Source organism: Lepisosteus platostomus, chromosome 15 (assembly GCF_059453375.1).
Source record: "Lepisosteus platostomus isolate fLepPlt1 chromosome 15, fLepPlt1.hap1, whole genome shotgun sequence".
Taxonomy (NCBI): Eukaryota; Metazoa; Chordata; class Actinopteri; order Semionotiformes; family Lepisosteidae; genus Lepisosteus; species Lepisosteus platostomus.
Window position 1 is genome coordinate 12,463,343 of NC_142625.1, and position 15,006 is coordinate 12,478,348.

General features: G+C 37.1%; 1 protein-coding gene across 5 annotated transcripts in view; it reads left to right on the forward strand.

Annotated features, from left to right (window-relative positions):
- The window catches only part of tox2 (TOX high mobility group box family member 2), a 148,030-nt gene that overhangs the window by 120,503 nt on the left and 12,521 nt on the right, over positions 1–15,006 (forward strand). For 4 of the 5 annotated variants that reach the window (XM_088608239.1, XM_088608240.1, XM_088608241.1 and 1 more), the window contains 2 exons: positions 114–350; positions 9,963–10,190. In XM_088608239.1, the coding sequence (XP_088464365.1) occupies positions 114–350; positions 9,963–10,190 (465 nt within the window). The remainder of the gene's footprint in view (positions 1–113; positions 351–9,962; positions 10,191–15,006) is intronic. The other variant, XM_088608242.1, reaches the window with a different exon arrangement.

Here is a 15,006-nt window from a genome sequence, read left to right on the forward strand (position 1 = left end):
TTGTCTCCTGGCGAAAGGGAGAAGAAAAGGAGATTTTACATCTGTCAGTAGTTATAAAATAGGCAATTGGGAATGAAAAATTTTTTAAAGTTCCTCTTCTTTTCTTATCCCAGATCCAGGAGATGACTCACCCTGACGGCTCACATTATGACGGCGCCCATCAGGGCCCACTGATAAACAGAACACCTAGGATACTGTCACATCACATGAGCGCTCTGTCCCAGCTGAACTCTCAGGTTGGCCTGCGAAGTGCCGTAACCCATGGTTCCCCCTCACCTCCAGGAAGTAAATCAGCCACACCCTCCCCCTCCAGCTCTGCCCAGGAAGAGGATACTGATTCCCATTCCAAGGTACCAGTGGGAACGGGAGAGGGGGGGCTGGGTGGTTGGGGAAGGGATATGCAGGAACTGTGCAGCTTAGGGCACAAAGGCTTTACTTAACAGTCCTTCTCAAAAAACAAACAATAGATATGTCCTAATAAAGTATACAAATAAGGAACAAGTAATAGGTTTATTCCATGCTGAAAAAAAGAAGAAAGAAAACACAACGTTGTGTTTTCTTTCTTCTTTTTTTCAGCGTGGAATAAACCTACAGTATTACTTGTTCCTTTGCAGCTTACGCATGCTGACGCAGCTACCCACCTGAACTACTAAAGTACACAAATAGGTTGATTTAGGAAATATAGCCAACTAAATGAAAAAATGGGACTCTAATTTGAGCCAGTCTGTCTTTTCATTGAAATTAGTGATTTCCATGAGATCCAGTTTATGCATGTGTTCCCTTTAGATATTTCCTCCTATGTTGGTACTGTATATCCGATTCCCTCTGTTAATTCCAGAAAGAGTTGATGTTAAATAAGCACATCTCTTTTGTGGGAACAAATAAGTCTTCAACTGTTCACTCATGTTTCTGCCCTTTTGTTTGTTGGTTTTTGCAATTCACCCTATGGTTAAAAGATGTGCTTCTCCAAGGCCAGTGGAGTGTGTCAGTGTATAGCACCAAGAGACAAGAGGATAGCAGCTGAAGTGTTAACGACAACCTTTTATTTCCAAACAATATGAAAACAACATGAAAACATCCGGAGATTGGGAAATGAAAAGAGTAACTAGAGAAAACCTTAACTTCATTGTATACAACTCATGGATGTTTGTCTCTTTTTCACAAGCTCATTGATCCAGTTACCAATACAAATGCTAGCAGCTCTTTTGTGCAATGAAACTTGTGTTCTAGTAACACTTATTTGTAAGAGATAGATTGTCTAACAGAAGTATATCTCTTTTGCTCTTTACAAGCTCATCCACCGAGCGAGTTAGAGAAGTGGTGGAATTATCCGTCATCTAGGGAGTGGCACTGAGCTGAGTGGTGCTCAGAACCCACAAACAGCTGAGATCGAGCTGTGTCAGGGGCAAGGAAAGCTGTACTTATCAGTTCACACATAAAAATGTTATCTGTGAACCAAAATGGGGGGTAAAAGCAGTAGATTGTATGGCTACCATCATGCTTGAGTCATGCTTTAATCACAAACAAAATTAACTCTAGTAGCTATGCCTGTGCCTTAAATTAGCGCAACGCAGTTTAAGTATAGATGTGTGGCAGTGTACATGAGAAGGATGTATCTGGAAATTTCAATGGCTTCTTATGCAGGTAGTGAGCAAAAATAGAACCAACTAGGTAAAAGATGGACACCAAGTATAGTATAATGAAAGAAAGGGCTTCCACAAAGGTGCAACTCATGTGATTACTAAGCAAATAACATCCCAGCATGCTTAGGATCATGTATGAAAATGCTGGGCAGGCTTGGTTGCCTAAAATTATGGCTAGCATGACTGCAAGAAGAGACATCAGTGACGTTGAAAATGTGGTGATTGCTGGGTCAGGAGGTTCAGTGACCAAAGATATCTCAATCTTGCTGATGTTTCATGAATGAAGATGTCTAAGGTGATGTCAACACAGAACTCTGAGCGAAAGACATCATCAGCGAAGGACAACAGTGAGTGGAAGATGATTCTCCAGTACAAACAAGAAACTAGATCATTTGACAGTGAATATTAAATTTGCTAAACTTGGTGGTGGTGGTGGCCCAGTACTTTATTAAGTGACTTTGCATTGATGTTTCCATTTTATGTCCACTATCTGTACTTTTCTTTTACAATATACATCAGAAAGAATGTGTTTCAGTAGCCAGGTAGATCGTGAAGGATCTTGTGCAGAGTAGTGAAACCGTGTTCTAAAGCCGTAAACCAGAATCCAGTCTAAAAGTTCAAAACCGAATGATTAACACCAGCAAAAGTACCAAAGCACAAACCAAAGTTGTAAACTAGGGAGCCAGAAAGCCGAAGAGTCCAAATACCAATACAAGCGTAAACCAAAACAACAAGCCGAAAAGCGAAATCCAAGAATCTAGGTCCAAGGTGAAGAGCAATCCAAAAGCCAGGAGAAATGAGACAAAATGAGACGAGGAAAAAGCATTGAGTACTTCCAGAAATACTGAGCAATAGGAAAATGACGAAACTTCCTAAAATAGAGAAAGACAAAGAATGCGAGGATTGAAAGAGACAGGTGAGTGGTCAGGTATTTTGGAAAGGTCTACTCCTTCTTAAAGGGGCCGTATGAGAAGCTGGAAACGTAACAGAATCTACTAAGATTCTTCCTTTCCTACAGGATATTTCAGTGTCCTGGTAGCTGTGTCCTTGCCATTGTGTTGCTGGTGGGGTGAGCTTTATTCTTGGGTTCTCAAAGGCTGTGTGCTTAAGTTTCCTTATGACATTTCATTGTATCTCCTCCTCTTGTAATTGGTTATGCTTTAAACAAGTGCCTGTTTTGAAAAGCACAAACAAAAAGAGTGCCTTTATTTGTTTGTTTTTTGGAGGAAATGGGTGGGACACATTTTCTAGGCACTGGTTTATTTGTTATTCAGCTTGTATCTGTCAAGGATTTATTCACAAAATTTACCCAAGGTAACAATCACTCATTTCATACCTTACTTCATACTTCTTCTGCTCATTTCTGGTGTTTTCTAAAATCTACATTGTGGATAAGAGCCTTCTGTGGAAGAGTGAGCCATTTCCATTAGTGAGGAGCACAGACAGAAAGCTTTACCGCTAAAAGTAAAGAGATCTTCTTCAGTTATAGTTGGCTTCTGTAGGCAGCGTTCAACCGGTCAGAAAGCATGCCACCACTCGAGCATGTACTTTCTTAACAAATCCAAAACTTAGTCTTTCATAGATATAAAGGCAAGAAGTCTAATTGCTTCATGGAAATCTTAGCTTCTATGCCTCTTGTGTAGTATACAACCGTTTTTTTTCTTTTAAAGTAAATTGTTCTGGGGACCTTCTTGCTAGGAACTTTGCATAAAATGATTGAGCTACAAAATATTCCTTATGCAAACCCAGCCCTTTGCTGATGTTTTGACAGTCTGTTTTAAAGTACCTGCAATGCAGCTAAGCTAAAGTGTTGGTTCCTTTTACTACTGGAGAGGGCTATGGGAACACTGCCATCTAATGGTCACCTCATGTGACTGCTGTTATTAAGAATTTACTTGGTGCCCTGGATGTCATTGGTTCGATCCTTTCTGGTGGTTTGCTTTCTTTCTGCTAGACCCATTTTAGTCCTCTTAAAGCCACAGTTAACCTTTTCTTGATGGCACCGTTGAAGAGTTTCACCATTAAGTGGCTTTTTCATGATCCGTTCTGCACTATCCGTTGTGAAAATATTTTGATTTTATTTTGATTTATTTTATTTTTCCATACTGCTCAAAATCCAATTATCCTAGCTCCTCTCAACTGGGAGGAACTAGTTTCTCGTCCCGTTTTCTTTAATAGCAATACAGTGCTTTAGCTGTCAAAATACATGTGAGTCTTGTAATAAAATGCGATCTATTCAAAACCCTTCATTATCACAGGGAGTGTGTTCAGAAGTCTTCCTGTCATCATTTCCAAAACAGTCAATTGATTAGTTGAAGGGAAGGGACTGTACTGCACTGCCTGGCACTAAATCACATTCATCGGTCACACAGTCGAGGAATAATGGGTATCCAATTAAAACACAACTGCAAGTAAGGATTCTGTAGTCATAGTGGCATCTTTAGCTAGTGGTTCCCATATTTCAAGAAAGCACTAATACTGGTTTTTCAAAGCTTTTAAAAATAATGTATTGTGCTTGATCAACCACAGTTAAGTAGAGTAGAAGCTAGTAGTGCTGAGTTAAAATGTGGACAGAGTTTCTCCTCAGTTTACCTGCAGTGATCATAAACAGCTATTTGGGAGGTTCCTGTTAATCTGAGTGACTCGGTGTCAGTATTAGACGGTGTGAACAACTGTTAGCTAAGGGAAACTGAGCAACAGAACCAGTAAGAAGTGAAGGTGAGGAGCTGTGGAAAAAACTTAGTCTGGATGCCATCTTTGTTCTTGGGTAAATTAGTTTAATTCAGATTATTTAAAAAATTTACAATGTATCACTTATGAACAGTGGAACAGGAGGAACCAAACTTGGATTAACTACTTGGAAGTTGTAGCTCTGATGTTGCTTACCTTGAGATGTCTTTATTGCTTTGTTTGACTTGTGTTTCATTGTTGTTTATCTAGTGTGAAGGCAGCAACCAGCATTACTAAAAAGGGAAAAATTTAAAATGTCAAATTACACTTCACAAATTGTATAACATAACATCACTTTATTAGCCCTATACAATTTCTTGATTTAGAAATTCATCTTTTCACATACCCCAGCTTGCTCTCCATGAGACATAGACATGGAGAGAAGCTTGGGGTCAGAGCACAGGGTTGGCCATTGTACTGCACCCCTGGAACAGGTGGGTCTTCTCAGGGGCCCAACAGAGTAGGATTCCTCTGCCAGCTGCAGGATTTGAACCAGCAACCTTCTAGCCACGGGCACAGATCCTTAGAAACAGAGCCACCGCTCCATGGGAAGGGGCTTCTGCACTTTGAAGGTTATATTTCATGTTTCCTATAGGTTTCATTTTTCTAATAATTTGCAATATGGTAAAAACACTCAAAAACAGTGGAAAATATCAATCTTACTGTTTTTTTTCTTTTTTTTAAATGATGTAAAAATATGAGCTTTGTTTTGTTTTAGGAATCCTAACTCTTAAAATACTTGAACATTTCTCATCATCTGTGTACAGTACATATATGCATATACAATTCTGCTTGCAAAACTCAAGTGTCATATTTTCAAGAAAATTGCCTTTTTTCCTGACAGATGTCATGTAGTGATATGCTTTGCAATGTATAAATACAAATGATTATTGCCAGAGATTATTTTGCCTTTCAATGTCATTCCATCCAGCACCTTTCAATTTATTCAGCGTTCACATCAAAGCAAGAAGGAACAGATGTCGTTTCAAACACTTTTTGCCTCATTGCATAAAACTGGGAACTGATTATTTTTTAATGAAACTGCACAGTCTGAAGAAAAAAAGATATTACTAGTGGGAGAAATGGAAACAGCATGAAGTTCATCTTTCTTTCTATTTTTTTCCATTAATTTCTGGGAGAGACAGAGAGGTAGACAGAGACAGAACGAGACAGAGATAGACAGGGAGAATAAAGATGGACAGAAACACAGAAGAAAAGAGAAGAAAGGAAACATAACGTTTTGGTTGTGGAGCCTTCTTCGGGTGTCGAAGAAATCAATAACCTCATATTTTCTAAAAAGTCCTAATTACCTCTAACTAAAATTATTTTGTCCAAAAAAACATAATGATAATTGCCACAAGTTTCCTTGTGAGTAAACAGTGAGAAAATTACCTATCTAATTCATTCACTTCAGAGATAGGCAGATAGGCTTCCTAAAGAGGAGCAACTTTATCTGCAATGTTTTTGGCTTTCTGAACAATAGTTCCAAGCAACTTGAGAACTATAAAGTCAGAACTATAAAAATGCTACATTCAGTATCAAATGTTTATACTTATATATAAAATACCTAAAAAATATTTTTTATATATCACTTCTGTGGTGCTTCCTCTTAAATATCTTTTAAATATTATTGTTGATGAAAAAGCTTAAAAGATGTATGTAAATCTAGGCTAGTGTATTCTTCCAGTTTCTTCCAGCTAAAAATATTTAATGGTATATGTATATAAGGAAACCGCATCATACTAGGAGAAAATAATTTGAGAAGGTTTGAATATCTGGACTTCTATGCTTTGTTAGGAAGGAAATGCCTTAACACAGCAAGTATGCTATTGAAAGTTTGATAAAAACAGACTGTGGCAGTCTGTTTTGCTAGGCTTTAGTTGCTGTGTTTTGAGTATTTATCCTACAGGTGAATTGGTTTTCATCACCCAGGAAGAAACTGTGTGGAGCAAGTCTGTAAAGCTGACAAGAAGTTGGTGTGGTTGGCCGTTGATATGCAAATGATTCATTTATTTGTCAATGTGGGAATGATGGCAACAACACAGGGCAGGAGGATGACATTTTCTTTGGCTGCAGGTTTGGGAATGCAGATCAGCATGTGCCACAGAGTAGCAGAGCTTCCAAAATAATGGCTTGGTGTGTTCTGCTGTAGATCTTGGTATTCTGTTTTTAATAACATGGATAACAATAAAAACACATGGAGCACAGTGACTCCTTCATCTATCAAATGGGAAAAAGAAAGCAAGGAATTAGGAGATCAAGATACCTGTCATGATAATAATTCTGCAGAAGGATTAGGAGTCTGTTTGTGCTATGATAGAGGTTTTGAAGTGCTCCTGTTCTTTCTGTAAAGGGACCAGGCTCAGTTCTGAAATCTGAACAGGAGGGTCTAAACTCTGTTTACTGGACTCATTTTCTGTGAAAGGCACCTAAAGAGGTGTGGATATAGTGTTTTATATTGTAACATTTTCTCTCTGGGATCATGTTTGGATCCCCTAGAGCGGCAGCATAACACATACAGGGAGTCAACAAAACTCTGGGAATTGGTCTCATTGCGGTATTATAAATGACAACAAAATATGTTTGCCAGTTTGATCCTGCTCCTACGAAATGCAGTTTTCCAAAGACATAAAAGTTATCTTGATGAACAGGATCCCAAGCTATACGCACATCAGCTGTGCTCTAGGCAGGTAGTTGCTTCTTATTTTGAAAGAACATCAAGTTAACAGTTAGTTTAAACAGAATTATTTTTCTATACAAGCTATTATGCTGACAGTTTCTGTCTGTGTGCGTGTGCACTTCTATATCAACCATTTCATTTTCATTTCCCTCTCTTTTAAATAATGCAAATGGTTTCTTTTTAGAATATTTCAGTGTTTTAGAAACGAAACAGATTTGAAAGCTTGCTTCAGATATCAACTCATGTAGCACTGATTCTAATGGGATGTAAAAGAAGACACTGCAATCCAGCAGCATTAAACAATCAATTTTTCACTAAATATTTGATTTGACTTTCCCTAGAAATGGTTTTTATGCTCTTTTAGCTCTGCTCAGCAACAGTAAAAGTAATTTCCATAAAATATCACTCAGCACGTTATGTTACTTCTCTTTCAAAATATAATTTAAGCTTTAAATACAGCACAACCTTTTTATTTAATTCAGAAACCATATCCCATTTGTATATTTCTTTATTTTCCCCATCGATCTTGCCTTAATTAAAAATATATATTGTGCAGAAAGTAATGTTTTTAAGTTTATAACAAAATATAAATATGCACTGTGGATATATGAACATCTGATTTCAGAGTGAGCTTGTATTATTGTATTATATATAATCTCGTAATAAATTGTGATCTGGATTGTTATTTAAAGCCCATATACTGTATTCAAACATACTGTAAATTCCTAACACATACATAAAAAAAGGAAAGAAACATACCAGGATAGATCCCTCTCTTTCAACATTTGTGAACATTGACAGAATGGATAGAGCAAAATTATCCTGACTGTGAGGTTTAGTAACCCCAAGGTAATGATAAACCAGGATAAACAACACACGGTTTCTGGTGGCATCACCACATAAAACAGGTCTTACAAAAGGAACATTTGCTTTGTCTTAATCAAATGTGAACGATAAACTATAGATGATATGCATTCATGATTTGCTTTAAGCAAAAATAAAAATTAAAGCTGCAAAACAGTGGATATGGCAAAATGAAGAATTGCTTCAGCTAACGTTTACACAGCTTCCTGGATGCAATTAAAACATAAAAGAGGCCATTTATGTAGTGAGACAATATACTTGCAAGAAACTAGTTACCTTTAAACCGCGTTTGCATGCATCACCATTCTGTGCCTCTTGCTGTATGTTTTTCAGCCTAAATAATATGGTTTATTGTACTGAGTGTAATGTGAGCTCAGAGATTTAGCATCACTGCTCAGCAAAAATATGCACCATGTTCTGAATTGAGTTTTTTGCCCCTGAGACTTTGAATTATAAAATTTAATGCAGACTTTGTGGGGTAAAAAGGTCACAGAACATTTGATATTCATGTGAACCGTGCTTCGAAATATTCAGAGATGCAGTTAGTCATTGTCTTAGAAACAAATATGTCAGTTTATGGCTGAATGCATTAATCAGTGTGCATTTAGAATTTGTTTGAATATGCTTGTTATCGTATACATTTACATCTCTTATGAGAAAGTCTCTGAGCATCACTAATCACTGTGAAATCTGTTCTACTGTGCAACAAACAGGGTATAAAAATACCCATGGTTTTCCTTTTTAGTCCCCTGAATGTGATTTGATTGTGGGAAATTTATATTAAAATTTACTGAAAATAAAGGTGCTGCATTTACAACCTCCTACAATAAAATTAATAGTTTCAAGACAGTAAAGAGGTGTTATAGAACCTTCAGAAGGTAAATACTACATGAAACTCCTAAAAGAATCATTAAGTAAATTAAAGGAAATGGGCACTAGACTGCCCATATCAACCCTTTTCACATCAAAAGGTGTGGAGTGAGGTTTCTGGCCCTTTGAAAGCCTCAGTCCCTGCAGAGCACGTTCTCTGTGAAAAAGCCCAGCCCCACTGGTGTTAAACAATGATTATGAGGCAGTGGTTTATGGGAGAAAACATTGCTCTAATGCCTGATGTTATAGTTGCTTGGCAGTCAGTTGCAGCTCCTTGTCTTAAGCCGTTTCATAAGAAGAGTTGATATCTTAGCATTTACACAAGGCTGTGAGGTTTAAAGGCCTTCTTGGCAGCCTGTTCTCTCTTCCCATTACTGTCCTCTTCAATCCTTCCCACTTGACTGCTTGTCAACATGGAATCACTTACTTTTCTGGAGCTTGAAAATTATGATTGTTTTTTTTTTGTTATTGTCTGATATTTATTTTTAACTAAAAATCCTCTAGATGTTATGTACTGTATCCTGAGATACTGTAAATGTATCCTCTACATATTTCACATTACCTATTATTATTACCAGTACTTTTAAACTTGTCTTTCCTTGGCAGATGTTCTCATTAAACATGCCTGAGCATCTTCAGAAAGTTAGAGAATTAAATTTTCACTAAAATAAAACATCGTTTTCAAGGTTAGCTATTATAAAATAAGATTCTTTATTACTCTGACTATTGTTGTTGCAAGTAGAGCTGTGTGGCATGATTATTGGATTTTTCAAAATGTGTTTTCAGTAAAGAGTGCTTCTGTATGTCTTGAGTTGTTTTAAACCATTCAATTCAAGATCTACTGCAAGAACATGAGTTGATTGATCAACCCACTGAGAAAAGACACAAGAATTCTTTACATAATCATTGTTGTGAAACTGTTTTTATTAGGTTTAATCATATGCAAAACATTCTTTAACTAAAATAGTCATTTCCACTTCGGTGCATGATTAGAATAACCTGACACCTGACAAACAGGAAAATCACTGTGATTCATTTTATCTCCTGCTAAACTGAATGTGATAAATCAAATAATTGTTTCAGCTCCAGCTTTAAGACAAAAGAGTTTTTAAAACATATTTTTCCAGTAACTTAGCAAGATTTCCTTCAAATCTGAGGACCTGTATGTCTTCCAGATTACTGGAGAGAAAAGGCCATCATCAGAGATGATCAAGAAGCCCAAACCACAGAAGAAAAAGAAGAAGAAGGATCCCAATGAGCCACAGAAGCCAGTCTCGGCTTATGCACTCTTCTTCAGGGACACACAGGCCGCCATCAAGGGCCAGAACCCCAACGCCACCTTTGGAGACGTCTCCAAGATCGTGGCCTCCATGTGGGACAGCCTGGGGGAGGAGCAGAAACAGGTGAGAACCCCTTACTGTATGTGATATCAGCAAATTTTCTATAAAGAGCCAGGAGCAGAGCGCAGTAGGCAACCAGAATGGAGCTTTTTGTGTTTGGAGTGGTTGTGTGTGCTGCATCACGGAGTGGGCAAAATCTCTGCAGGATGTATAAACTATTGCCAGCACATCCCTTTTCTTGGGAATAACTTTGACATTTGCTCATTTGGCTCTTCATTGCATGTGACTCCTATCTGTTTGAAGACTTGAAGAAGAGCCACACAAAATAAAAGTGTTTATAGATTTTTACTTACCAGCCACAGTGTCACCTAGCACCTTTAAAGATACTGTGATGTGGAAACTCTGCTTCAACAGCTACCACCTTTACCACACCTTATGAATGGAAAATGAGGCCGTTACATGTTGCTTACTGTTCATTTGGGGTTTCAGTGTACTGTATTTCTATGTGATGCGTTAAGAAAACTCGACGAAATTAATGTTTTAAGATGACTCTGTATTTAGTCTTTTGAGAATCTAGTTTTGTATGTGGATGAAATACAAACATTCTAAAATTGCAGGCCCCTCTCATGTCCTTTGAAACAGTGGACTCTTGACTTCTGTAAGGTGTTAAACAGAATAACCCAGCTCTGTCTGCATCTACTTACCATGACTCAGTGGCACAGATCCTGTTACAGCAGGTGATAGCACAAACTTCTGTGAGACTACACCATGAGAGACTGTTGGTATGGTGGAAATCCCCACTCTATGGGGAGCGGGGCTGTATCTCTTGAGCTTGTTCCAAGTACAAGAATGATCATGATTAAATCCCAACAGTGATGGAGCTGCACTCATCTATTTTTTTACTTATTTCTGTGAAATTCAGCTATAGCTGCAACGCCTAACATCCGTCCCTTAGGTCAGGATTTTCTCTGTTTATCAGCAAGATATTTTGAGCAAATGTCTTAGGGACCACATTTAAGAACACTAGCAGTTTGGAAGTTAGTGACAAACCTAAACAAGTTTCGCTGTCCTTACTGAAAAGACCTGTACATCACTTCCTTGCTGTGACAACTTTAGAATACGTCAAAAAAACATTAGTAGCCAGCACATGCTGACTCCAGAATTTCATTACATTTTCAGCCAAAACAGTTAGGCTTACTGTATCCCATTTTTAGACCAACTACCAGCTCTTTTGCATTAAGCTTAAATGAAAGTATGTGTGGAAATCTAATGAGGTAGCTCTGTATTTTAACATAATTGTTTATTGGACAACTCTGAAAGGGGAAAAAATATCCCTGGGCTCTCATTATAAGTTGTGTAAAACTTTTCATTTTCTCTTAATTATTGTTAAAAACAGGTGCGATACCTAGTTATACATGTCTAAATACAGAGTACCAGATAGATGGTGTAGATTAAATAGACAGGGAGGTATAGAAAAAGGTACAGGCAGGGAGACAAAAGGGTGTAGGTGTTTGGTATGTTCTGTTTTTATTTATCAACAGATTGCACTGGGAAATAAAACAATTGAACTTCCTGACAAGGTGTAGTGGTTGCGTTAATCCTTGGTTTTAATTTTCAAAGTGAATGTCCCCCAGTCTGATATTACTGCTTGGTTGTGGCTGTGGTTGTGTCGTTAATTTGGCCTCCCCTCAGCCGGCTCTTCACAATGAATCTTCATTTTGTTCCCTGACACCCTCGAATGTGAATTCCTCATTTCCTGTCTTTTTATTTATATCTGTTGCCTGGCGATTTGATCATGCTGAGGAATACAAGATTAGCAATTGCCTCGTCCTTGAATTCGCCTCAAGGACACCTGTTCAGGAAGTGCTGTTATTGTTTTTGTTCCTTAACCCCTTAAGTTCGGGGAGGGTGGGGGGGAGGGGGTTTGAATTCACTCTCTGCACGAATATCCATTCTCTGCCGTAGAATATCAGCATGCTAACTCAGCACATAACCTCCGCAAATAATAGGACCAGCTTCTTATTCAAGGCTAATTGCATAGTTTAAGCATGTTGTTTCCTAACTGGTGAATATTTATAATAGCAGTTCTTTTGGATTTCTTGTCATTGACATTTGAGCTCAGCAAGTATAAATATAAATGCAAGATGATATGCAATTTATACAGCCATAGGTCTTTGTCAGAAATTGCACATTATCATGGGAAAAATAAGTAACAGTGATTTAAACATTGGATTTATAAAGAACAACCTGGAACGGGAAGAAAAGACTTAAATCGAAAAATATTTTAAATTGTAGCCAAAGGCAGCAGTATTGATAATAAAACTTCAGCACCCACACTATAATTCCTATGCTAAATCAGCAGTCCCTTTTCTTTTGCATTGTGGAGATAAATACTTATTGGTTTGGTTTAATTTTTTTTTTTCTGAAAAAGTTAAAAATATGAATTTGTTAGTCTCTGTGTTTTGAGAAATGATGTTTCTTTTTTATACTAATAACAGTGCAAACTACAGAAACCACATGCACACTGCTCTAACTTAACACTGTTACCCGATAAAAACAGCCCCTGCATGCTTTTTGCAAGTTTCATTCATGACCTCAATTGCTCTGTGGTCAAGGTGACAACTATTGATGTTAGAACAGTGGGTTAAAAGACATATTCACATAGATGAGAGCCATCACCCAGAGCAGAGTGTGTGTTTAGCTGATTAAGGTGTGGGGATTTAAACTATAGCTTTTGGTTTCTTTATTAAAAGTGTGCCAATAATCCCCTTGAAATTTTAGGGTGAAAATTTTATTTAAAAAAAATAAAATTGTAAAACCTTATTTTATTAAAATGAGTATATGTTGTTTCTCTTTGAAAGAACAAAAAAGAAGAGTGAGCCTTCACTTTTTCCCATTATTTGATATTGTTAAACCTTTAAATGTATATAAGATTTGCTACAGTATTAAATAATAATATCTCATGTGTGTTTTAGATTCTTGAACCCAATCTAACCAGTTGGTGTGAATTTAAATAAAGCAGACACAGTAGAGTATGCAGAGTCTGTTAAGTTTATAAAAATGTGAGCATGGCAAATGTGCTTAGGCATTATCCTAAATGCAGGATATAACATTTTTTACATTGTCAGATACCACTTTACCTGATGAAATTTGTAAGCTTTAAAAAGCATGAGAAAGACCTTGAGATCATTTAATAAATGCCTACTGTTGGCCTGAAGCTAATATTGTGTTAGAAACTGATGGGCTGACAGCCTCTTCTTAGCTGTTATTGTACTCTTCAGATCTCCTATTCTTATTGTATAACTTCTCAGGAACATTAGAATGATTTGCACTTTCTGTCTAATAATCAGATGCCTTTTCTGAACTATATTCTGAGTAACAAATCTTACATCCATATTACGATGGGAAATAGTTAACATTGATTGATTTTTATGTGCCCTTGTTTTAAAATAATGTATGCCTTTTTAATTTTATTCAAATAACTATTAGCAGGAATGCATTAACAAATCTCTTTTAAATAAAATAAAATAAAAAGCAGAGCAGTTATCTTGATTACACATTATTACTAGAACAATATTGATATGTATCTGCTATTTATTTCAAACTTAAAAATACATGAAAAGTGTTTGGGGGAAATGTATTTGTACAAGATGGTAAATAGACAACTAGGTATGCCTGTAAGAGATTAAGACCTTGGAATACATGTAACTTGGAATAAAGGAACCTCAGTTTTGCTTATTCTTTAGGAATTCTTATTTTCTTTCAAGGATGATTTATGTTCATTTTATAAAAAAAATTGTAATACTGTATCTATAAAATGGGCTTTTTTCACATAGCTATAAATTGAAATGTATTCCTGATATAAAGATAATAATAACAATCATTTTGAAAACATAGTATAATAATTAATGCCATTTTCCCTTGCGCTAGGATGCTGATGGCTGCAAGCTCTGAAAAGAAGAGACAATGTCATATTTACTCAAAGAGGGTTCTAGCTCATTTCTTCAAATGGCTGGAAATGGAAATGATTCATGAGTGCAGTGAAGGATGGACTATTGAGATGAGGGAGCATCAGTGCTGTAATGAAGAGGGAATGCTGCTATAATGGCTTATAAGCCCTGTGTTAACCCCTTTGAGTCCGGGCTTGTGCATTTCCTCAGGATGTGGTGCTGGGATCTGTGATCACACTCGATGAGGAGAAAAAGCAGAAAATCTCTTAAAATATAATTCCATATACCTGAAGGGAGAATCAACAAAATGTATTATGTATATTATGTATTAATGAATTAAATGCATAACAGCTTATCTGTAGGTACAGCCCTTGTTCAAGGCTCACTTTGTAATCTATTTTGGTTGCTCCCCCAGCTGTCAGTGACAGACAAATCTCTGGTGGAGTGGCAGTATGTGTATATGGAACAGCTAAAGGCTTAAAGGAAAGGAAAGGTGTGGGTGTTTATATGCTCTTAAATTGATATTGTTGTATGTTGGGGTCTTGTATTTGACATCATATATACGTACTTTATATAGCGCTGTTTCACCTGTATGTATTTTAAGAAGAATTACATTTAAATTCACAGAGCTGCTATCTAAGCCTCATACGTGGCTGACCTAGCAAAAGTGCTTCAGACATTGTGGGGTCAAGCCAGGGCCATGTCACTAGGCTGTTCTCAGGATTCTCGAGCGGCACACAACTGGCTCAGCACCACTAGAGGAAAGGCTGGGATTAGCCAGACAGAGCTCTTTTGGCTTCTTGATAAATGATAAATGGCTGGGTCAGAAGATCCAGTCTGTACTTTCTCATTCTCCCCATGTGAAGAATCCAAGTTCCTAATTGGGTGGCTGTACTTGCTTATTCAATTTACCATCTAGTGCTAGACCT